At 35.1% G+C, this 27,719-nt stretch overlaps 1 protein-coding gene across 1 annotated transcript; it reads right to left on the bottom strand.

Annotated features, from left to right (window-relative positions):
- LOC126892015 (myb-like protein V) lies at positions 1–25,889 on the bottom strand. Its single transcript, XM_050661437.1, has 3 exons — positions 25,593–25,889; positions 22,828–23,041; positions 1–191 (listed from the first exon to the last, which is right to left on the bottom strand). The coding sequence occupies exons 1-3, from the start codon at positions 25,887–25,889 to the stop codon at positions 1–3; spliced, it is 702 nt and encodes a 233-aa protein (XP_050517394.1).
- Positions 25,890–27,719: the final 1,830 nt, after the last annotated feature.

Genomic DNA, 27,719 nt, shown 5'->3' with positions numbered 1-27,719 from the left:
TTAAATGATATTTAAATATTTACCCGATTTAATAGAAGATGCAGACCCAGCTCTACTTCGTGTACGTCTACCAGTACTTTCAGCATCGTCTGTTTTCTTCGGTCTTTCCCTTTTTGGTGGACTAGATTCCTCTGGGTGTTCTGATACCACTAAATCATTCTCTGATTGCTTTCGAGATCGAGTGGATATGCCTGAAAATAACCAATTGTTAGGAGTTATTACCCCAAAGAGGAGAATATGATGATGATGATGATGATTATACAAAATGTTCTGCCAGTATAATGCAAGAACAAATTGGAACACTAAGAATTGGGTGTTAAATAAATATACAGTGATGAGCACGCTAATAACCGGCAAAATAACGCAAAAGATGGAAACATATTAAGTTGTGAGATAAAAAGAAATGAAACTAGTAGAGGTGGTAAATTATCAATAGTTACCTATAGTAGAGTTGGGAAATTTAGCGATAAAAACGTATAAATTTACATTATATTTATTGTTTCCCACCTTTAGACGTATCAGAGGAGTATGTTAACTAAAACTGTCACTGTCACAGTGGCAGTTGCTAAACTCGTCCGATACGTCTAAAGGCTGATTTGTCTTACACCGAGAGGTGGACGGCACGGCGCGTAGAACAATAGAAAGCGCACGTCCTCGGCACTTCCCGGTGTTGCCCCGTTCCGTTGTAGGATAAACTAGCCAATGCTTTTCATATCAGACTATTCTTCAACGTGACCCGTGCCGTCCACGTCTCCGTCGTGAACATAAATTCGGCTTAAAGGTGGGAAACAATAAATAGAATGTAAAGTACCTCGCACAAACCTTATGGAAATTAGGTCCCAGTGGATTTAGTTCATACTTTGGGAAAAAACTCTTTTAAGTATCCTGATACAAAGTTCTCATGGGCACATCTCGATCGTATGGAGGATTTTCAAGATATAGAGGCACAAATTCGGAAAATTATAAGATTTACCGGGTATTCCAATTCCCTGAGTTACTGGTTATCTGGCAACAAGTTTAGAATAAATAAAAGAACTTGTAGTCTAGGATGTTTTCCTCGCTATCCAATGGCGACCTTTACTTTGACCTTGACCTTCAACCCCGACGCCATCTTCTAGAGTTTCGAGGGTTTTCAGCATTAAATTGATATAAACTGATTACTCATGGATTTTTGGGATCGCTAAACACGAATATGCCATCAGAATTGACCTCCGGAGGACGTGGTGGCCAGGGCCACTGCAAGGGACGTCATCTCTAGAGCTTCGATGGTTTTCGGCATTTAATTGATGCAAATGAACTACTGGAGGGTTTTTTGAGGTCGCTAAACACGAATATGCCACCAGAATCGACTCCCCGGAGGACCTAGTTTCTAAGGTCAATGAAAAGGGCTCCTGGAGTTTCGAGAGTCTTCGGTACTACATTGATGCAAACGGATTACTCATAGGTTTTTGGAGTTGCTGAACACGAATACCCCATCAGAACAGACATCGGAGTACCTGGTGCCTAAGGCACGTCATGATTTGGAGATTCGAGAGCTTTCGGTTCTAAATTAATGTAAACTGATTACTCACAGGTTTTTGGGGCTGCTGAACGTGAATACGCCATCAGATCCGACCCACGGAGCACCTGGTGCCTAAGTCAGGTCTTCTTCTGTAGTTTCGACAGGTTTCGGCATTAAATTGATGCAGATGGGTATTACTCCTGAGTTTTTGGGGCTGCTGAACACAAATATGCCATCAGAACAGACACCGGGGTACCTGGTGCCTAAGGCACGTCATCTTCTGAGGTTTCGAGAGTTTTCGGTACTAAATTGATGCAAGCGGATTACTCTTGTGTTTTTGGGGTTGCTGAACACGAATATGACTTAGACAAATATCTAGTGACCACAATAAATAACACTATCAAAATAGAATATAGTAAATCGATCTTAAAATAAATGAAGGAAAAATATTGTCAGATATAAATTGGGTTTATATTTATACATAATTAAAATAATTGCTTAGCACAACATAGTTATTTTAATAAAAATCTAGAATGTTGTTCTGAAGCTCTTTCCTGGTGGCATTTTTATGATTAACTATTTATATGGGAATATAAATATTTAATTTAGTTAGTATTAAACTTAGCAACAACATTTTTGTTTAATTTAGTAGTATTTTGTATTTTGACAACGACACCCGATTTGGGCGTCGAAACGTTAATAAAATTATTCTTTTCAATTTAATTGTGGCTTATTTCCCATATAAATAGTTAATCATAAAAATCTAGAAATACCAAAAAAAAATTTTCAAGAATTTGTGTGTACCAATCCGTTTGCATCAATTTAGTACCGAAAACTCTCGAAACTCCAGAAGATAACGTGCCTTAGGCGATAGGTGCTCAGGTGTCCGTTCTGATGGCGTATTCGTGTTCAGCAACTCCCAAAGCCATGAGTAATCCATTCGCATCAATGTAATGCCGAAAACTCTCGAAACTCGAGAAGATGAATAACCTTAGCCACCAGGTGCTCCGTGGGTCAGATCTGATGGCGTATTAGCATTCAGCGACCCCAAAAAGCCATGAGTAATCCGCTTTTATCAATTTAATGTCGAAAACCCTCGAAACTCTAGAAGATGACGTGCCGTAGGCACAATGTGATTCGTGGGTCGGATCTGATAGTATATGCATGTTCAGCAACCCCAAAAACCTAAGAGTAATCCATTTGATTCCTCCGAAACCCCAGAAGATAACCTGTCTTAGGCACCAGGTGCTCCTGTGTCTGTGCTGATCACGTATTCGTGTTCAGCAACCCCAAAAACCTATAACTAATCTGTTTGCATTAATGTATTATCGAAGACCCTCGAAACTCCAGGAGCCCCTTTCATTGACCTTGGAAACCAGGTGCTCTGGTAGTCGGTTCTGGTGGCATATTACTGTTTAGCGACCTCAAAAAACCCTTCAGTAATTCATTTGCATCAACTAAATGCCGAAACCCATCGAAACTCTAGAAGATGACGTCCCCTGCAGTGGTCCTGGCCACCACGTGCTCCGGAGGTCAATTCTGATGGCATATTCGTGTTTAGTGATCCCAAAAACCCATGAGTAATCTGTTTATATCAATTTAATGCCGGAAACCCTCGAAACTCTAGAAGATGACGTCCGTTGAAGGTCAAGGTCAAAGTAAAGGTTGCCATTGGATAGCCAGGAAAAAATCCTAGACCATTAGTACTTTTCTTTGATCCAAACTTCTACAGGTTGCCAGATAACCAGTAACTCAGGGAATTGGAATACCCAGTAAATCTTATAGTCTAAGATCCGATATAAGGTCAAATTGCACCGATCTGTTTAATGGAAAAAAATTATTTTATATGTAAATTAGTATGTTAAACATTATAAAAAACAAGGGGTGCCCGATATAATCCTGTTCTGACTGTCATTAATTAATAATTAAAAAAATGATTTTTTTTCATAAATTTGACTGACGTGTTTAACAAAAAAAAAATAACACTATCGGTAAGTCCAAAGCCTATAGGATATGTAAACATAGGGGTGCCTATTTTTATCCTGTCAAAACGATTGGGTTGCCAGGTTTAAACAGGTGTCTTGTTCATAGGTATTTGCACCTACTTGTTTAATCTATCAACCAAACACAAAAATAAGCACTGTTTAATTGCAAATACGATGACGTAGGGTTGCCCGTAAAAAGCCTGTTCTAAATGAGGGTTGCCTAATTTTTAAAATTTTACAGCGTCTACTTATGGATAATTGAACATATGTAAAACTTTGTTATTACTAATTTTACGAAAAAAAAGTTATTCTTTATAAAAATTTCTGCATGATGTAAATCCTATGATTCAACCATCAGATGTCAAATTTTGTCAATCTTATACGAATTATGTCAAAAAATGGTTAATTTCGGTCAAGAGTGACTTCGGCCTTTATTTTTCACAAATCGAAAATTGTTATTATGAAAAGGTATTAATAATCAAAAATATGTTTTAGTGTACAGTTACATCATTATAATTGGAAAAAAATTGCAAATTTTTCTGAAATTAGATTCTAAACTTCATTTTTATTTTTTACAACTAGGATAACTCTTTTATTATTAATTTTGCGAAAAAAAGCAATTGTTCATAAAGAGCTTTGAGTTGTCAAAACCTAAGGTGCAGCCATCATCAATTTTATAAATTTTATACGAGGTACGTCAGAAAATATGAATTTCGCTCCAGAAAAAATTTATTCAGCATTAAAAATATGTTGCAATATAGAATTATATCCTTATATTGGAATATTCTGAAATATTAAGCTATAAAAAAACTCTTGAGCAAAATTCAATGGCAAAATTGGCAAAAAAGGAAAATCACTGGCAAAAACTCGCAATATATGTATACACATATACTCGGATTCACGAGTAAATTTCAGTGCACTTCTTATGACAAGCAAGGTTGCCGATACTCCCGTATCGTTTTACGCGCATCTGAAGCCGGCTCTGTCACGGTAAGTCAGACGACGAACTCGCAACAGCGCAGCATTTTCTTCCATTTGATTTACGTTGTGCATTAGAGCCAACGCTGAAATCTACAACTGAATACAATATACGTACTATGAAATATCCAATAATTTGGAAATTTATTTATATTAGATTAATTTTAAAAAAACTGTAAACATTAAATATGTGATATGCTACTTTTTACACCACTATAGACTGGGACTTGGGACTTTTGACTTTTTTTAAACTAAATTGATGTTGCTCTGCAAATACAAAGTTTATTAATTTTACAATATTTACAAACTTAAAATTATACTACCTGAAAATACAAAGAAACAACAATTTAAGCTAATTATTCTACGTTAAAAAATTCTTAATCATTTATGACATTAAGTAATTTTAAGAAAGTTTATTCATGACATTTTGCCACTGTCACTTCACTTTATCTTGCTACTTGGCTAGTGTCTCAGCTACTTGCTTCAAACTTAAATTAAAGAGAATCTCGACAGCAGATATTGTATGTCGGGATTTCTCTTTACATCTCCCCCCCTTCAGGTGAGAACTAGGCAGGTATTTGTGTGTACATTTTTGGATTCTTCAAACAACGGTGTTAGTTTTGTAATGTGGAACAGGATTGACTCTTCTTTACTGTGTCCAGTGTCCAATTCGTAGATAGAATTCGACCATTTCTTCTTTAATTTATTACCATTTTCACGTATACTTGGTCTCCAACATTTAGTTGTAGGTCTTTTCGATGTGCATCAAATCTTCTTTTGTTGCATTCATGTGATTTTAATGTATATTTCAATGCTAATTTTCTATCTTTACTTAATTTTTCTTGTGTGACTGTAAGTCTTATTTCATCAGGTAGTATGTTTGTGTTTTCACCTTCTACTAAATATTTTGGAGTAAACCTTGTTATCGTATGCTCTGTTTTATTGTAGGCTGCTACACATTTTTGTGCAACTGTGGACCATTCAACTTTGTTTTTTGTTTCATTTATTTTACATCTTATTTTATTTACGAGCGTTTGGTTTACTCTTTCATTCAGCCCATTGGAAAATGGTGCATCAACAGCAGTGAATACTAGTTTTGTATTATTATTCTTAAGAAATTGTTTGTATTCTTTCGAGTTTATCCCAGGGTATTGATCTGCTAACACTATGTCGACTTGGTAAAATTGTCTGTTACCATTTTTGTCAATTTTATAAAGTCCGTTGCACTTTGATTCTGTGATGTTAAAATATAAACGTACCTTGTAAAATGGTCAATTAATATATGGAGGTACTTCTTTGTTGACCGACATCCACCAAATCCTCCAACAGTGTCTATAGAAACTATTTCAAATGGTCGTTTTGCTGGACCTAAATGTGACATCCATCCATATTTGGGTTTTCTTCTTGATTTGTTTTTCAAACAAATTTCACAGTTATTGCATATTTTTCTTATATTTTTTAACAAGTTTTTTGCTGTATAAAATGGAGTTATCTTGTTTATCATCTGTGTTTGTCCTAAATGGCAGTAGGTGTAATGTGTCCTTTTTATTAGATCTATACTAAAATTTTCTGATATTAAAATTTTGTCTCTTTTTCTTATTTTTCTATAATAGATTCCATTCTTAAATGTCAAATTACTATTGTGTAAATCTCTTTGATCTTGTTGTATCTCTGCGATATCTATTAAGTTAATTTTTCTTATGGATTCACTCATTTGTAAATCACTATAATAGTGGTTTACAAACTGAAGAAAATCGTCCAAATTTTCCTCTGGTTCTAATACTGGATTTCTGCTCAGACAGTCCGCTTCTTGGTTTGTTGCCCCTGGATTATATTTAACCCTAAAGTTGTACTGTGATAAGTAGTAAGCCAAATCACCTAATTCTTCATCAGTTCTAGCTTTAAAATTCATATTTTCTAAGAGTTTATGGTCAGAATATACCTTAAATTCTTTGCCCATTAGCCAATGTTGCCAATATTTTACAGCTTCTTATATGGCTAAGCATTCTAGATATATTGCTTTTTTCTTCTTTTGTGCTTCTGTTAATTTTTTTGAAAAATATGCCACTGGTCTACTATTACCATTTTCATCGTCCTATTTTAGCACAGCTCCCACACCAATCATGCATGCATCTGTGTAGATTTTAATTGGGACGTTTGGGTCAAATATCTTCAGAATTGGTTGTGAACACAACCAATTTTTTATCTTATCGAAGGCTTCTTGACATTCTTTTGTCCAGATGAACTTAACATCTTTCCTTAATAGGTTATATAGCGGTTCAAGTATAACTGCTCTGTGTGGTATAAATTTTTGATGAAAATTTATTTTTCCCAAAAATTGACGGATATTTTTTCTCTTTTCCGGAACTGGAAAATCTTTTACAGCGGCCAGGTAATCTTTTAATGGTCTCACCGAATTCTTTTCGATTATATGACCCAAATATTTTGCACTATTTTTCGCAAATGAGCATTTTGAGAATTTTAGTTTAAACCCTTCTTTCATAATTGTTTCCAATAATGTAGATATATGTGAAATGTGATCTGTGAATGTCTTTGAAAATATTATAATATCATCAATACAGTTTATTGCAAAATCTGACATTTTATATTTTCTTATTATGTTACTCAGTATTCTTTGGAAAATGGCTGGTGATGTCTTCAATCCAAATGGTAGACAGGTCCATTGGAAGTGTCCCTCTTGTGTTACAAATGCTGTTTTATGTTTATCTTCAATTTTCATTGGAATTGACCAGAATGCAGAGTTAATATCTAATGTTGTAAAGTAATTACAGTTTACTGTTTTTATTATTAAATCTTCTATCAATGGAAAAGGCTGTGATTGAGGTGTGACTATTTTGTTAAGTTCTCTAAAGTTTATACACAGTCTTGATTTTTTCCCTCTTCTTTTTTATATGCCAATGTGACAGGAGCAGCAAAAGGACTGTATGATTCTTCAATTAAACCCTTTTCCAATAATTTTGCTACTTGATTTTCTATCTCTTTTCTTTCCTCCATTGTGCATCTGTAGGGGCGTTTGTAACAGTATTTTTCTACCATTAGATCTATGTGGGCTTCATAATCTTTAACTGTACCAACATCATATTTATCCTTGGCAAATACCGTTGCATATTTATCAATTATTTCTTCAATTTTAACTTGTTTATCTAAATCCAGATGATTTTTTTCTATTTCAAATTGATCAATATTTAAATTTTCATTGAAATTAATTTTATATTCTTTTTTGTTTATGTCACCTAGTACATCAGGAATTTTTACATATTTACCTTTTTCTGATGATTCTATATTTCTATCATTGTTATGTATAATCTCTAGTCTCTTATTGTGACTTATATTAAATTTTAAACAACAGTCCAAACCAGCTAAAAAATCATACTTAAATTCTTCATTTTCTATAACAAAAACATTCATTTCTTTTTCAACGTCTAAAATTTTTAATTTTAATGTAACCATACCTTTTGTTTTTGAACTACCATTAATTGTGTTTAGATTAACTGAATGTTTATTATTCCATTCCTTCTGTTTTATTTTCAATATTTTTGAATTTATCAGTGACACATTGGAACCTGGATCATACAGTGCATTCACATTCAGTATGTTGTTTATTTTTACGTTGAACACAATTAATGGTATTATTGTAAGTTTTTTGGATTCTCGTTGCTCAATTCCACTTCTAACATTGCATTGTTATTTATTGTCCTCACTTGACCAGCTTTATCTTTTTTTTCTTTAAACCAGCAATTCTCCTCAGAATGGAACCGTTTTCCTCTATTTGCATTTTCACATATTTACAAGGAGTTTTTTCCTCTGATTGTTTGAATTTATTTTCTGCATATTTTTTCTTTTTCATTAGACTTCTAGTTGCAAGATGTTCAAGTTTACCTATCTCATTGTACAAATCATGGGTACCTTGTAATATTTCTCTATCAATTTTATCTGCAACATTATTTGGTAGGCCAATGGATATTAAATCTATTAATGTGCTTGTGTCAATGGATTTACTCACCTGCAGTAGTGAGCATATCGGATTTGAGACCACCCTTTACTTCCAAAAGTTTCACAAAAATTATTTTTCCAGTCTTCCCGATCTGATTCTACTGTAAATTTTAGTATCATACAGCTGTACCAGTCTATACTTGCCTTTTCAAGGAACAATTTTAAGATTTCAATCTTTTTCTTTTCTTCTAGTATTAAACAACGTTCGCATTCTCTTTCAAATTCAGATAGCCATTGGTTTGTGTTTATATTTTTTCCATCAAATTTTTCAATCATAAAATCTTTTGCTATCTTGCTTAAATTCTAAATTTCAGATGTTTGTTCTTTATTTTCCATCAGTTTTTCCAATAGTTTTTGTATTGTGTCAACTTGAACATCTGAGTGTCAAGTTGACAAATGCCAAAGTTATAATAATTTTTAGATCTCTTACAGAAAATATTGAATTTTGGCGGTTTTTTCGTAGATAGTGTGTTGGTTTGTGTTCCCGTTTGGTTTTTTAATTTGTTATTTGCAGTTTAGAATAGTTTACTGACAATTTAGTTCTTCTGATTAGGTAAGGTATTGGAAATTTTATTATACTATAGTCCATAGTATAATAATCCCGCCATAGGCGGGGATCAGCCCCCGCCTAAACAGGATCCACCTGATAGAAGCGTTATGAACTCAGAAATGGATATAACAAAAAATAATGGTAAAGTTTATGATATCCAGAACAGGTATGCAGCAATATATATAGGTCCCTTTTATGTCATTGTTGAACCAGTAGATAATAGCTATCGTTTATCACCAGTAAAAGTAGGTCATTTTCTTTTTAATAATTCTAATTTTAAAAACGAGGTTGTTGACATTAAATTAATAGGTAGAAACAAAGTAAAAGTTATATTTAAAACATTCCACACAGCAAATAAAATCATTGAACATGAGGTTATTAAAAAAAATAATTTAATTGCTTACATACCTATGTTTTTTAATCACAAGAAGGGTATAATCAAAGAAATTGACACATTTTTAACTGACAAATATATATTAGATAATATTGAGAGCGAAAGAAAAGTAGTACAGGTAAAAAGAATGACGAAGAAAATACTAGGCCCAGATAAGGAGGTACAATATGTACCTAGACAAATGCTTATCGTGGCATTTTTAGGTAATAATTTACCACAATATGTAAAAATAAATTTGGTCAGGTTTGTAGTAGAACCATATGTTTATCCAGTGGTCCAGTGTTTCAAATGTATAAGGTATGGACACACAGCAAAGTACTGTAGAAGTACCACAAATAAATGTAAACGATGTGGCCAAATACACGAAAATGCAGACACTCAAGAATGCACAAAAGAAGAATATTGCATACATTGTGAAACAAATGGACATCAGTCTATTTCCAAACATTGTCCCAAATATTTGCAGCAGGTAAATATAAAAAAGATTATGTCACAAAAAAATTTATCTTTTAAGGAAGCGGAATTGTTAGAAAAAAATAGCAGTTACTCTAAAGTAACTTCTAATAATAGATTTGATGTATTGAACAATTTGGAAAATTTTCCACAAATGAGTCAAATTGATAACTCTGACATATCATCTACGCCAACCAGTTCAAATAAAAATTGGGTACCACGACCACAATCACAACCAAAAAAGCGTAAAGCTATTTCACGGATTATTATAGAAGAAACACCAAATTTTCAAAACAAAATTAAAATAAATAATTCAATCTTACCTAATCCGCACAGAGAAGACTTTCAGATATACAAGGAAAAATTAGAAATGATATTAATGCAAAAACTACCTATAATATTCGAAAATATATATAAAAAACTTAATTTAGATGTCACAGAAATGCAGGTTATAAAAGAGACATAAAATGAACTAAAAAAATTATTAGGATCTATTCAACAAGATGCTGGAAATCAAGAAAATGAATAAGGAGTTTAATATACTACAGTGGAATGCAAAGTCTATAATAAAAAATAAAGCAAATCTCTTAAATCATATAAACCAAACACAAAACGTTGATTTAATTGCACTAAATGAAACTTGGTTATCACCTAACCAAAGTTTTAGATTAAATAATTATAATTTTATAAATAAAAGTAGAGCAGATGGATATGGTGGCGTAGGAATACTTATAAAAGATCATTTTTGTTATTCTGAAATAAAATTTAGAAACAACTTTAATACAAAAATAGAAATTTGTGCAATATATATAGAAGACCTCAAAATATCAATCATATGTATATATAAACCACCAAATGTACAAGCTACAAAAAATGATTGGACGAACATATTTACACAAATACAAGGAGAAAGTATAATTTGTGGGGACTTCAATGCACATCATAGCATATGGGGCTCGGTGCACGACAATATTCAAGGTAAAAATTTAGCAGACGCTCTAGAAAATCTCAATTTTATTGTTTTAAATGATGGTAGACCTACAAAAATTACTAGACCAAATGAAAATCCTTCTCCAGTGGATCTAACACTTACTTCACCAAGCTTGATCGGTTACATAGGATGGAATCCTTTAGATGATACGCTAGGCTCAGACCACTTTCCCATAAGTACAATCTTAACAAGGAGATATAACAGCATAATACAACCAAGTAGAAAATGGATTGAATCTTCGGCCAACTGGGAAAACTATCAAAATATTTTAACACACAGCTTGGAAAATGAAAGTATTACTTCCACTGAAGACAATTTTGAACAGTTAGTCTCTAATATTAATAAAGCAGCTTGTGAGGCAATGAAATGCCGCACAGCCGCTAGTAAGAAAAACACAAGACCAGTGTGATGGGATAGAGATTGCGACGAGAAAGTGAGAGATAGAAAAGACGCTTTAAAGAAGTATAATAGAGTATCAAATTTTCAAAATTATATAGATCTACGCAAAATACAAGCACAGTGTAAACTACTATTCAAACAAAAACAAAAAAAATGTTGGGTAGAATTTATCAATCAACTAAATAAAAACACACCAATATCAAAAATTTGGAATTTTATTAAAAAAATATCAAATAAGAATAACACTCACAAAAAACCTCCACTAACGCAATCAATTATTGAGGAATTATTAGATACATATGCACCAACTTATGTACCAAATATATTAAAGACTATTGATAATAATATGCATGTAATAGATTGCAATGAGCTTCAAATTCCGTTTGATCTTGAAGATTTGGAGGTTGCAATAAAAACAGCGAAGAATACTAGTCCTGGGTATGATTTTATTACCTATGAATTAATTTATAATTTACCCATAATAGCTAAGGAGCAATTAATTAAAGTTTTCAATAGTTGGTGGGTAGGAGAGCAATACATAGATCATTTTAAAAAATATATCATACAACCATTATTAAAAGCTAATAAAGACAAAAATTTATCCAAGTCATATCGACCAATTTCTTTAATGTCATGTATAAGTAAAACCTTTGAAAGATTAATCAAAGCTCGATTAGAATGGTTTTTAGAATCATATTGTATTTTACCTAGTACACAGTATGGATTTCGCCGAGGTCTTGGATCATTGGATGTAGTAACAAAGCTAGTTACAGATATACAAATTGCGCTGTCTAAAAATGAGTACCTAGTTTGTTTGATTCTGGATATAAAAGGAGCTTATGATTCAGTAGATCTCAACATACTAAAATATAAAATGTGCTCACTTGGTTTCAATAATGAAATCTGTAATAATATATTAAATCTATATACTAATAGAACAGTATGGTTAAAAGATCATAGAAATATACTACACGGACCAAGAGTTGTAAATCAAGGTCTGCCACAGGATTCAGTATTAAGTCCAACATTATTCAACTTATATTCTGCTAGTATTCATAGTTTGTTTGACGAAAATATTAAATGTTTACAATATGCAGATGATATCTGTATATACTCCACCCAAAAAACCTACGACGACTGTCTACGATCATTGAGGCATATAGTTGAAATTATTATACAATGGACAAATGAAAATAATATGACAATGTCCACAGAAAAATCCAATATTATGTTTTTCACCAGGCATAGGTTGCGCGCACCGGGAAACGTAACCTCGAGTGGGCGTACTATACCAGTGGTGAATCAGTATAAGTATCTAGGGATAGTACTAGATAATAAACTTCTGTGGACTAAACATATTCAATACATCAAAGGTAAGTGTGAAAAAAAAAATAAATATACTAAGGTGTATTACCAACAGAAAATGGGGTGCAGATCCCAAAACAGCTTTATTGTTCTACAATGCTTGTATTCGGTCAGTCGTGGACTATGGGTGTTGGATATATGGATCAGCAAGCAATACGAACTTAAAAATTTTAGATCGGATACAATACAGATGCTTGAGAATATGTTTAAGTGCAATGGTATCCACTCCAATAAAGGTTATGCTAGCAGAGTGTAATGAAATCCCATTAAATTTATGTAGACAATTTTTAGCTCAAAAATACTGCATAAAGCTAAGAAACACTGAGTCAGACCTTTTAACAAATCTGGCTTTATTAAACATGGAAAACTTAACTAGTAAATATTGGAGAATAAAAAATTCACCACCACTAACAGATGCATTCATTGAAACCAGGAATTATACAGATTTACACAAGAGTAAATTATTACCAATTTATAAATTTCCGTATAAAACTTTGATAAAAAAATCCAGGATCATAATTCCTAAATATACAGAATCAAATCATTTAAATAATATTTTAGTAAAATCTATACTGAGCGACTTTGTGGATTACACAGTAATTTATACAGACGGTTCTAAAAATCAAACAGGAGTAGGATGTGCTATGTATGTGCAAAATACCCATCAACATAATAATTACAAATTATATAGTATTAGTAGTATTTTTACAGCTGAGATTATAGCCATCGAAAAAGCTCTAGAATGGATCAAAGAGAATAATATTGAAAAAGCTGTGATAATAACAGACTCCAGATCTGCAATATATGCAATTGAAAATACTGATTTTAGTTCATACAAATCAAAAATTTTATGTAATATAAAAAATAATTTGTCTAAAGTGGAAGTAGTATTTATATGGGCAAAAGGGCATGCCGGTATACTGGGTAATGAGAAAGTGGATGAGTTGGCCAAAGATGCAATAAAAAAAGGTGAGATACTAACTCACATCTTATCGACAGATGCAATAAATGACGTCAAAGTTAGAATAAATAAAATATGGAAAAAAGAATGGAAAAATATTACAAGCATGTCAAAAAATTTATATTTTTCTTTACATCAAGAACTTCCTCCGTCACCTGAATACATATTTAAATATAACCTGCCAAAGCAAGATATTTCTACTATCGTCAGATTAAAAACTCGACACGGGAAATATGACGCACATCTGCACAAATTAGGAATAATTAATTCATCAGTATGTTTTTGTGATAATGTTTCGATTAGAGATTTAAACCATATTTTCTTGGAATGCCAAATTAACGAGAGATATATAAATCAATTATATTACAATTTACGACAAACACAAGTTTATTTTCCAATTAGTATAGAATATCTACTAAGTTGTCATAAAATGGAAATATTTAAATTACTCATAAACTACTTGAAAGAAACAAATATAATCATTTAAGTGAAATACGTATAAATATAACAAAACTAATAAATTGAGGTAAAAATAAAATAAAAATCTGTGGCTAACGGACTAGCATCCAAGCCATTTTTTCACACACACACACACACACACACACACACACACACACACACACACACACACACACACACACACACACACACAACACACACAAGTTTATTTTCCAATTAGTATAGAATATCTACTAAGTTGTCATAAAATGGAAATATTTAAATTACTCATAAACTACTTGAAAGAAACAAATATAATCATTTAAGTGAAATACGTATAAATATAACAAAACTAATAAATTGAGGTAAAAATAAAATAACAATCTGTGGCTAACGGACTAGCATCCAAGCCATTTTTTCACACACACACACACACACACACACACACACACACACACACACACACACACACACACACACACACACACACACACACACACACACACACACACACACACACACACACACACACACACACACACACACACACACACACACACACACACACACACACACACACACACACACACACACACACACACACACACACACACACACACACACACACACACACACACACACACACACACACACACACACACACACACACACACACACACACACACACACACACACACACACACACACACACACACACACACACACACACACACACACACACACACACACACACACACACACACACACACACACACACACACACACACACACACACACACACACACACACACACACACACACACACACACACACACACACACACACACACACACACACACACACACACACACACACACACACACACACACACACACACACACACACACACACACACACACACACACACACACACACACACACACACACACACACACACACACACACACACACACACACACACACACACACACACACACACACACACACACACACACACACACACACACACACACACACACACACACACACACACACACACACACACACACACACACACACACACACACACACACACACACACACACACACACACACACACACACACACACACACACACACACACACACACACACACACACACACACACACACACACACACACACACACACACACACACACATACACGGCGCCGCATTTGTTGTGGCATCTGTGCTTCAGACTGCAAAGTGGCATCATCAAGTCTACGTACGTTAGGTTGATTCTAATTAGGTCTGGATCAGTAATATATTTCTAATTTTGTTATACCCTCCTTCTAAACAAAACTACAGGGAAAACTATGATAACATTACTTGTGGCATCAGATGCCACATGTACCTTGAGATGTCATAAATACCACACTTGACACACCATGACTTAATACTTGAATTATTATGCCCGACATTTTTGGGATAATAAAAAACTAATAAATTACAGAACAAATTCTTGTTTTTTTAACTTTGTCAGTTATTTGCAAACAATTTGCATAAAATCTATGTTATTAATTTATTGTCATTATTATTTATTAGTCGCTTATTGCGGCTCTAATAGTTTTTCAAATAAAACTTTATATCCGTAAATTTTCTCATTTCTAATACTGGATATTTTGATTTGCACTATTCACATTTTTGTTTTCCTGGTAGTACTTCCTTCTTCAAATCAAATTTAAAGAAAGCCATTACGGATTTTATTTGTTCGGGCATCCATGGGGTTTTTGAGGTGTTTTAAGAGTTTTTACTGACTGCGTTTCTTTTTTTCTTTTTTTTTAACTTGTGTTTCTTTTTTTGCAGATATTTATTTCTACAATTTTGTTTAATCTATTATTATTTTTTCTAATTCATATCACTCACACCTCTTCTATTGCCGATGATTTTCTCTTTTCTTGATTCTTGTACACCTGGTCTTTCATGTTTGACAATTGAACTAAAAGGTGATGCGAAAAAACTTACTTCTTTACTTACTTAATCAGTAGACTCATTGATACCTTTCGGTGTTGGGCCATTCATTCAATCTTAATCAGTGTCTTAATCTTCTGAGGTGTCGGGAGTTTCGTCTAACTCTCAATGAACTTCCTCCATTCTTTCCTATTGGTGGCCATTTGTGTTGCTTCTTGTCAAGTTTTTCTCTTACTTTCTAGTATTTGCGAGATGTGACTATTCCATTCTTTAATGCTTCGTCGTCTTCTGTTCTTCGCTATTGGTTTTGCTTGCCACACTCTTGATGCCACACTCAAAGAGTACCCATGAACGATCACATCAATCACTTTCCTTGTATTTGCTGTCCTTGTCTATAACAAACGTTTGTTATTTATAGAAAAAGACAGAAAATACAAAATAAGTGCTTGATGTGATCGTTCATGGGTATTCTTTCATTTTTCCGACTGTATGTATTATACATAAGAAACACATGTTCGGATTATCCGTGCTTCTCAATTATCCGTGCTTTTCAATTATCCGTGCCACCTCCGGTCCCAAGGAGCACGGTTAATCGGAATTCTACTGTAATTACTGCATTTGTCCATTGTCTGGGTATTACTTTTATTTTCCATATTAGGTTCTATATGCATAGTAATTTTTTTATGAAAACAAATTAAACAAATTATAAAAATTAATTTTTTTTTACTTCTATATATTTCATCATTTCTGGTGCTACTTCATCGCTTCCTGGTACTTCTCTAATCTTTATCTTTCTTATTGCTTCTTCCAGTTCTTCTTTTTCTAAAGTTTCTTGATTTTCCGTGTTTCTCATGGACCCTCTATTGATCTGGCTTTCTTTTTCCATTGTATTCCCTTGCTTTCCATTCAGTATCAGCTCGAAGTGTTCACTCCATCTTTCCATTATTTTTTTATCGTTTATTATTGTTCCTTCCTTGTTCATTATTTGTTTCACCTTTGTTTCTTTGTTGCTTTTTAGGTTCTTCAGTGTTCTATAAAATAACTTTACAGTTTCTGTGCTGTTTTCTTCAATTTTTTTTCCGAATTTTTCCCAACTTTTCTTTTCCTCTTCCTTCACTATCTCTTTCATTTTTGTTCTTTGTCTCTTATAATTTTCATATTTTTTTTGTGTTTTGTCTTGTACGTATTGTTTTTATAATTTCTTCTTTTCTTTTATTTATCTTTTCACTTCATCATTCCACCAAGATGTTCCTTTCTCTCTGTTACTGTTTCTTGTAGTCCCACATATTGCATTAGCTGATTTTATCATCTCATTTTTAAATCTTTCCCATTCTTCTTCTATTATTTCTGTTGTTTCGTGTTCATTTTCCATCTCTTTCTCTAGCTCCTCTGTGTATATTATTTTCGTTGATTCGTTGATTCTTCCCTTAGTTTATAATTTTTTTATTATTTCTTTGTGTTTTCTGTTTATGCTCTCATTCCTTTTTATTTCTTTTCTTTTGCTTTTGAATGTGGTTTCCAGTATATAGTGGTCACTGCCAATTTCATAACACCTTTTCACCCTTACGTCTCTTATCCAGTTCTTCTGCTTTTCGCACTATAGTATAGTCCATAATTGATTGTTCTTCTCTTGATTTGACTTTTCTTGTGATCTTGTGTATACTTTTATGCCGGAAGTGTGTGTTCATAATCACCAGGTTATTGTCTAGACCTAGACAGAATTTGAGTGGTAATTTCCAGTTTTGTTTATTTTTTCCTCCCCATAAGGTCCAATGACATTGTTCCCTTTTTCTGCTTCTTTTCCCACTCTACTGTTCATGTCTCCTGTGATCATAATTTTCTCTGTAGGTACAAATATTTATCACTTCTGGGAACTTATCCCAGAACTCATTATTTTCGTTTTTTGTTTCGTCTTCATCTGGTCCATAGCATATATTAGTTTTGTATTGGTTTCCTCTATATCCATATCTACGTCTACTCTTAGTATATGTTCGTTGTAATATATCCAATTTTTTACTTTGTTGATAATATTCATCTTTATTATGCACGCTACTCTTGCCTGAGCTCTCTTCGTTTCTACCACTTTACTGTATATTAGTAACATTCCTTTTTCTAATATTATTGATCCTCTTCCTTCCTTCTTTGTCTCTGTTAAAGCTACTGTTTCAATGTTCTTATTTCTAGTTTCTTCCCGCAGTTCTATTGCCTTTCCATCTATACCTCTTACTTTCCATGATGCCATTTTCAGAATTGTTTTGTTTTTTTCTGTGCTTAACTTGTACTTTGTTTTTCCTTCCTTTTGTGTTATTATCTTTAGATCTGTTCATGTCCCTGTACTGTGCCTGTTTTGTTTCTCGTTCCGTCTTTGTGTTTTCTTCGGTTCCATGACATCTCGTAACGCGACAGTTCGTAACCGGACAAATGGTAACGGACAATTCGTAATAGCGACAGTTCGTATCGGCGACACTTCATAACGGCGACAGTTCGTAACTATACAAATTTGTAACGTCCAAATTGAATTATTCTGCTTATTTTTGTTAACGTTGAAACTAACTGTTAAACAGTTATAAATGAAATTATGTTTATCAAAGGTAATACCACGAGTCCTCTAAATTTATCAAGCAAAATTTAGAGGACAAGTGGTATTTGAAAAGATTATTTTGTGAACCAATATGTATTATTAGTAAATACGGGCATCTGTGAAATATTTTTAAGACAACTAGGATCAATGTCTTAAGTAGGTTATAGATAAATTATTTTATGATTTAAAAATGAACGAATTTATTTATTATATTGTTAATACATAAAAAACTGTTTAAATCGAAAATGAACAATTATTAAAAACACAATTTTTATAACTAATATGAGATTTTCCAATGTCGTTCGTAATTAAGGTATGTACGTATTATGTGAAATTTAGGGTACCTTAAGTTTTATCAGGGACGAGACTGTTTTATCAAGGAAGAGGCTGTTTTATCAGTATTACACTCAATGATTGGCTAGAAAGACGCATGGTGATTGGCTGAGAAAGCAAAAACGTCAGAATTTGACGGGTGAAAAAAATAATCAATTTAATAAATCAGTATCAGAATAAACATTTTTAAAATTGAAGCGTTTATTTGAAAAACAATACATGTCCATTTTAAGAAAATTCGATTTTATGTATTCTTCTCATAGAATAGTAGTTTCTTTATCCATCCGACACATTTATGCCTGGTTGCACCAACAGATCTTAAGCTCCAGCTTAGCTAAGCTCTACTTATAGATAGGGCTTCCTTGAGTATCACTTATGTTGCACCATAATTTTAGATTCTTACCTTATTATCAATTATATCTATTATTATATTGTGGTATTCTTATTGTAATATATTATAGTTATATTATATTAATTCTTATAATATTCTCGACTTAAGCTTAAGATCTGTTGGTGCAACCGGGCATTAGTTTTGTAAAAATCTATGATGTCCGGAGTAAACTACATAGAACATTTGGATGTTTCTATAGAAAACAACAGATGTCTGGGAAGTTTTTCTTGATTTGCCAAAATTTTAATTTTTGAACAAGTGTTGTTTTTCACAGTATCTTAATGGAGATGGTACAAAGAACGAGTGAAGAAAGAGGACTTAACCTCAACATAAATAAAACAAAATGGATGCTGGTCAGCCAAATTCAAAAACCTGCCAGACAATTAAAAATAAAAAACCAACTAATTAAACACGTTGACTCGTATATATACCTTGGAACAGTCGTCAACTCCAAATGGGATCAAACAACCGAAATACGATCTAGAATTGAAATGCCAGAGCAACATTTAACAACATTAATAATATATTCACCCGATCCGACATATCTGTCCTACTAAAAATATGGCTGCAAAAGTGCTATTTATTTCCAGTCTTGCTGTATGGCGCAGAGGTATGGACACTGACGGAAACATTAATGAGAAAGCTGGAGGCATTCGAAATGTGGGTGTATCGACGTATCCTCAAAATATCCGGGACGACTCATACCACAAACGTAGAGGTACTGCACCGAATGGGAAAACAAAAAGAAATCTCTTTCACAATTAAGAAACAGAAACTTGAATACCTCGGCCATATTGTGAGACATGATAAATATTATATACTCCAACTAATAATACAGGGTAAAATAGAAAGCAAACGCGGACCCGGAAGAAGAAGACACTCATGACTTCAAAACTTACACCAATGGTTTGGACTAACATCGATCGAGTTATTCAGAAACGCCGCAAACAAAATTAAAATTACTATGATGATAGCCAACGTCCGCAACGGACAAGGCAAGTGAAGAAGAAGAAAAGTTGTTTTCCTTTACAAAATGTTTACTTAAAAAGTTGGGAATGTCTAAAGACGGTTGCCGGCTTAAAGCTTTCATTAATTACTTCATTAGTCCTTTGTCTAGGTATATGTAAATTTAAAGAACAATGAGAGGGATAAACTTTTAAAAATATTGTTAAAAGTTTGTATGTATTTAAATATTTGTTTGTTATTAAGGACTTTTAATATATTATTCTGAAACACGAAATATAAAATGTATTAAACATGTTCATCCCGGTACTGATTCATTAAATTGATAAACATTCAATTATAACTGTAATAACAGTTAGTTTTCACGTTAACAAACATAAACAGAATAATTCAATTTGGACGTTTACGAATTGTCCGTTACGAACTTGTATAGTTACGAACTGTCGCCGTTATGAAGTGTCGCTGTTACGAACTGTCGCCGTTACGAGTTGTCCGTTACCACTTGTCCGGTTACGAATTGTCGCGTTACGAGATGTCTGGTCACGGTTTTCTTCAGCTACTTTTATGAATTAGCTGGTTCTGCATTGTTTGTTACTTTTTCTATTCTGCTTGTTTTTTGGTTCCATTTCCATTTAATGCCTTCAATAACTATGAAACCATAGCCAATTTTTGTCCTTTTTCCATTAGTCTTTCATTTGTTGCTATCTTCCTAAGGTTTCTTTGTACTTAGGTATTTCTATATTTTTTACTGTTAGGTCACATTCTAAAATTAAATACTCTATGTTGCGTGTAGTTCATTAGTTTACCCTTGGCTTTCAGTATTTTCATTTTATATTTCATTTATTTCAAAGTTATCAAAAATGAGATATTAAAAATAATACAATAAAGGTTAGGATATCTCGAAAACGACGTGACACAACAATTTTGACCCCAGATTCACATTCAGTGCACCAACAACCAAAACATTCGAGAATATAATATATTAGAGCTTCAGTTGCCCCTGGTTGACCTGTGATATTTTTGAAGTTTACGTACATTGTCATGATAACATCAAACAACAAAAAACTAACAAAGTATAAATCGATATAATTCCGCAAATTAGGTACACACCACTAGCTTCTGATAGCTCGTACCTAATGGCATCATGTTCCAAAGGAGTGTAAATTATTTCATGCACATATTATTTTAATCGTAGGGGGCAGCACTATATACGCAGCGAGAATGATGCCATAACAAATACATGTGTGTGAATGTACAACGATATCATCTTATGGCGTCATACACACCAAAATATTACAAAATATTAAAATGACGCCATCTGTGACAATATAATGCCGTAGATGCTAAAAATCGACTTAAAATTTTATGGCATCGCGTGTATGATGCCACAAAGCTCGCAGATGCCATAACGTAGCAAAATGCACACACATGATGCCATAATAAATGTAATACAAACACACACACACACACACACACACACACACACACACACACACACACACACACACACACACACACACACACACACACACACACACACACACACACACACACACACACACACACACACACACACACACACACACACACACACACACACACACACACACACACACACACACACACACACACACACACACACACACACACACACACACACACACACACACACACACACACACACACACACACACACACACACACACACACACACACACACACACACACACACACACACACACACACACACACACACACACACACACACACACACACACACACACACACACACACACACACACACACACACACACACACACACACACACACACACACACACACACACACACACACACACACACACACACACACACACACACACACACACACACACACACACACACACACACACACACACACACACACACACACACACACACACACACACACACACACACACACACACACACACACACACACACACACACACACACACACACACACACACACACACACACACACACACACACACACACACACACACACACACACACACACACACACACACACACACACACACACACACACACACACACACACACACACACACACACACACACACACACACACACACACACACACACACACACACACACACACACACACACACACACACACACACACACACACACACACACACACACACACACACACACACACACACACACACACACACACACACACACACACACACACACACACACACACACACACACACACACACACACACACACACACACACACACACACACACACACACACACACACACACACACACACACACACACACACACACACACACACACACACACACACACACACACACACACACACACACACACACACACACACACACACACACACACACACACACACACACACACACACACACACACACACACACACACACACACACACACACACACACACACACACACACACACACACACACACACACACACACACACACACACACACACACACACACACACACACACACACACACACACACACACACCTTGAACATCTGATGTGGGTTCACTATCACTCTCTGTCAGTTCTTCTACATATTGATTCTCAAAATATAAATTTTCATCTTCATCTAGATAAATTTTTGATAATTCTTCTGTTAAGGTTATCCACACTTTTCTAGATTTATTTCTTTTCTTTATAGAGTTTTTTATTCTTGCATATACCTGTGTTTTGCACACTTCTTTGTGCAAATTCGCTGGCTAAAACTCATCTGGTAATAAAAATGTTTTTCCATCTGGTGTGCCAATTGAAGTTATACACATCATATTTGTTTTTCCATCTTGTGCTCCTACCATTTTAAAGTCAAACCTTAATTTTTCCATTTTTGAGTGTACTTAAGCAAAATTGTTGTTTTGTAATATGCTACTTTTTACACCACTATAGACTGGGACTTGGGACTTTTGACTTTTTTTAAACTAAATTGATGTTGCTCTGAAAATACAAAGTTTATTAATTTTACAATATTTACAAACTTAAAATTATACTACCTGAAAATACAAAGAAACAACAATTTAAGCTAATTATTCTACGTTAAAAAATTCTTAATCATTTATGACATTAAGTAATTTTAAGAAAGTTTATTCATGACATTTTGCCACTGTCACTTCACTTTATCTTGCTACTTGGCTAGTGTCTCAGCTACTTGCTTCAAACTTAAATTAAAGAGAATCTCGACAGCAGATATTGTATGTCAAGATTTCTCTTTACAAATATTTAAATATATTATAATATATTATTCAATATAAATGCAGCATTTAAATGTCATTATAAATTGCAACCAGAGCGCAACACATAGTTACTTGAAACTTTTATGTTTTTTAAAGTTTAGCGCTAAAATGTATGCCGTGAATAACTGCAACAAAGTAAATGATGCAAGAAATCGTATTTTTATAAAAACTGATACTATTAAAGAAGACAGCGAACAGTTTTTGAAAAAAATTAAAAGTTTTGACTCCAACACTATAAGCAAGCAAGCAAGCAATTTGATTCAACCCGACCTGTGGGAGATGTCTACCCTTTCGAAAAAGTACATTCGGGTGTAACAAATTCATTGGGGCGAGGTGTTTTAACCCGAGTTTAAAAACAGGGATCACCCCACCTCGCTCCAATCTCCAGGCCATCCCTTTCCCCCCCATAGCACGCTGATGTGCGATGGGGGCACAACTATCGTAGCCAAATGCTCTTCACAATGGAATCCTGGGTAATAAGATTCCAATGTGGTGCCCTAATCGAATGCAAAAACTAGGCCAGCGTGATGCGCTCTATGCCTTTATCTTCTTACTTACTTATCCGCGGAACTAAAATTGCTTGCTTGGGCCCCAAGTCATTGTACCAAGCCCCACTGAGCTCGGTCCAATGGCTTGGAACTCAAGAATTTTATGATTTTTTTTGTTTTTATGATTTTTTTTTTTTGGTGGCTTACGCCTTTTTTTTTGGTTTTTTTGTTTGTATGCTGATTTTACCTGATCGTCTGTCTGGTATCTTGGATGACTTCTTGGACTACCTTGGTCACTATGTTGGTGACTAGTCTAACCAGGTAGTCTTCGTCTGGGAGGATCGCTGTGGTGGCTTGTTGGTTATTGGCTTGTGTGGCTTTGGCATAGGAGACTCCGGTTGCCTGTTGTCGTCTGATGGTCTGTTGTTGTGGCCTCTGTTATGGTGGTCTGTTCCAGGCTGGACATCTTGGGCATCCTCTGTAGCTTGCGGGATGGCTTCCGTGACAGTTGGCGCAGGTTGCCTTTGTTTCTCTGGGCCTTTTACATTGCTTCGAGGGGTGATCTTCTCCGCATTTCACACATCTGGGTTCTTTGTGGCATGCGTTCTGTGCGTGGTGGAAGCCCTGACAGTTGAAGCACTGCGTTGGCCCTGTCGCTTTTCGTAGGTCTTCTACCACTACCTTCATGTGGCACAGATTGGTGATCAGCCTTTTCTACGTCCTCGCGATTCAGAGTCAGTACGAACATCGGTAGTTTCCTTTTGGGGCCGGCTCTTGTGGTCATATTCTTAGCTGCTTGGCAGACTATTTGGTGTTGTACTTCCATCTCTTCTTGGATTTCCTCCTTGGTGGTGTTTGAGGGAAAATCCTCTTAAACCACTTTGGGTTTTATATCCATTTCTACTGGGAAAGCTACCCATTGTAGCCTCTTGTCTTTGTGTGCCTCTGCGTATTCTTCTATTATCCTCACCATTTTTTTATAATCTTCCAGGCTTTTCGCCTGGATGAGTGTTTTTTTGCCACTCCTGGAGATTTTGTTTGTCGTGTAGACTTTTGATTTTTGGGCTATGGTGAGGATAGCCCCTGTCTCATTCACGCTCTGTAATTTAATTACAGGCGGCTTTCTGTGTGTTGTTGCCTGTTGTTCGGGCAACACGGTGGTTTCTTCGTTTGTTTCCATGTCCTCTGTCTCTGAATCGCCAGGTCGCCTCAAGGCAGGCGTCTCACCATCTGTGTTTTGCTCTGGTGGGGGTCTGGCTTTCTGGTCCTCGTGACAGTGGTGGGAAGTTTTCTTTCTTCTTTTTTGGCTTCGGTTATTCAGCCGGCGGTGGCTTTATGGTCGCTGGGTTTTTGTCCTGTTGTGGCCTCGGTAGCTTTGGTGGCTGCTTCTCCTGTTGGTGTTGCTTCTCTATCATTTTCCGAGTTTCTTTCAACTCTTTCAGCAGGTCGTCCATCCGGGCTGACATCTTCGCCATCTCTTCTCTTTGTCGCTCGATTTCGGCAGTTAGTTGCTCCTTTTCGGCCCTATGCCGTGCTGTCTCTTCTTCATGCTTTTCTATCTGATCTTGCTGATCTTCAAACAGGGTTTCGAGCTTTTTCAAGGCCACCTTCCTCACAGCCCTTCTTGCTCTTTCTCTCTGGGGGCTCTTTCTCTCTGCCTTGCTGGGGGCTTCATTTTCCGTGTCCTCGGTGTCGGTGTCCTCTTCGCAGTCTTCCTCGGATTTCATCTCGGTATCTTCTTTGGTTTCCTCTTCGCTTTCATCTGTTTGTTCTTCCTGTAATAGGCCAAGAACCACTTTGCGTGGATCTTCATATGTTGGCGGAGTGTCCATAGGGGGGGGGGGGGTGATCGAGACCTAGCTCGATCAATCGTCTGGGGGGGGGGGGAGAATCTCTAATTTTGGCGAACCTTTTTTTTCGCCGACTGGCCCGACGCCAGCTCGGCTTCAGGGTTGGTTTCCCTGTCCCCATCGCGGTTGTTTACGTACCCAGACAGAACTAGGTACGGGATCTTCTTGACTTTCTCGTTCTACTGACCTAGGGGCCGGGGCTGCTCGATGTAGATTCCAAAGAACCTTGCAGTGTCTACCCTTACGGAGGCACAGTAGAAATCCCGTAGCGGGCTCACGTCGAGCCCGCTTGACTTTTTCTGCTAACCGATCTCTAGCTGTGGCGTCTCAGAGAATCCAATAAAATCAAATTCCCTAAGTTTCACCACATCCAGTCGATCGGCCTTTGCCTCTCCTTCTCGCCTCAGAGACTGAGAAGCGCTCAACTGCTGTCTTGCTTACATTCAAGACTGAACTGAAAAGTTCACAGTCGAGCCACTCCTACTTCGTTGGCTGTGTCGCTGCTATTCCGCTCCGCTGCTGGCACGTCTTCCTCCGGTGGCTGGCACCGGACAACTTCTTTTACTCCAACACTATACCACCATGCTGGAAATCTTTAGAACAAAAAATTTTACGAACGATTTTTGTTAATTCCATGAGGCTTAATGCAAGTGAGTCGGAATGTACACAACTCCAGCCTGAAAACTGTGGTTGGCATCTAGATGATTATTTAAAACCAACAGGATTTATGTAGGACCAAACGCATTTGGAAGTGCAGGATATTCTGGAAATGACTGAAGATAATGGTGAATGTAGCGAAGGCAATATTGAGAATTTTAGTTCCAATGAATCTATTGTAGAGTAAAAATCACTGGAACCAATGTTACAAAAATGTAATATATATACTTATGGCTTAGAATAATAAAATCTTTTTACTGAATAATAGTACATTGTATACCTAGTAGGAAAAGCTTAACATTCCCGGACGATGTAAATATTGCCGTCGAGGCGCAAGCCGAGACAAGGTAATACAGAGTCCGGGAATGTGGCTTTTCATACAAGGTATACATACTATTTTTGAGAAAATCGAACATTTTAAATAGACCTATTATTATTTTGACTCAAATATTCGTGATGCTACAAAATACAGGTTTTGTAACTATAGAAACAAAAATATTGAATTGTCTGTGACGCATTTGCTTATTATTGGCAGTATTTCGAATCTGCTGTAAGGTAAAAATATTTTTGTATGGATGCTATACAATGTGCAACTTCTCACTACTTACATAGGTTCAAAACGAACAATTTCTCATGCAGTGAGAAAAGTCGGCCATTGCAGTGAGAAATATTTTTTCTCAGGGGTTCTCCTACGGTTTACATACATATGATCGCCGTTTCCATGGTAACATGTACAATACAAACACAATTAATGTTGTCAAACAAAATGTGTTGAAGCAAAACTTACCAGGAATCACCTTTCAAAACTGCTTAAAAATAACTGTTAATTAGAATTTCAAATAAATAACGTATAGAAATTTTAAACAATATTAAATACCTACATGTATATATATTTTATTTCAATTTATGCATATAATATACCTAAAAGCACATAAATTATTTAATTTTGAAGTTTGAACTCTTGACAAAACCGCATCCATAGAAAAAGTACAGTGTACAATACATGAGAAAATGATATATTTCTCCCTCGCTTGATTTGCGACCCTCGGCTTAAGCCAACAAATTTCTGCGCTCGTGAGAAATATGTCTTTTTTCTCACTTGTTGTACAATATACTATTCCTAAAAACATAAAAGTTTCAAGTAACTATGTGTTG

The sequence above is a fragment of the Diabrotica virgifera genome, chromosome 1, assembly GCF_917563875.1.
Source record: "Diabrotica virgifera virgifera chromosome 1, PGI_DIABVI_V3a".
In the NCBI taxonomy this organism is placed as follows: Eukaryota; Metazoa; Arthropoda; class Insecta; order Coleoptera; family Chrysomelidae; genus Diabrotica; species Diabrotica virgifera.
This window is presented reverse-complemented; position numbering and strand designations above follow the sequence as displayed.

Bases quoted from the DNA above. Each gene is read 5' to 3' on its own strand.
- LOC126892015 (XM_050661437.1), bottom strand. From the start codon at position 25,889: ATGGACACTCCGCCAACATATGAAGATCCACGCAAAGTGGTTCTTGGC. The intron at 23,042-25,592 runs GCACGGCATAGG...GATGAGTTTTAG, and splicing joins AAAAGCATGAAGAAGAGACA to CCAGCGAATTTGCACAAAGA. The intron at 192-22,827 runs GTGTGTGTGTGT...GGTTATTTTCAG, and splicing joins ACCCACATCAGATGTTCAAG to GCATATCCACTCGATCTCGA.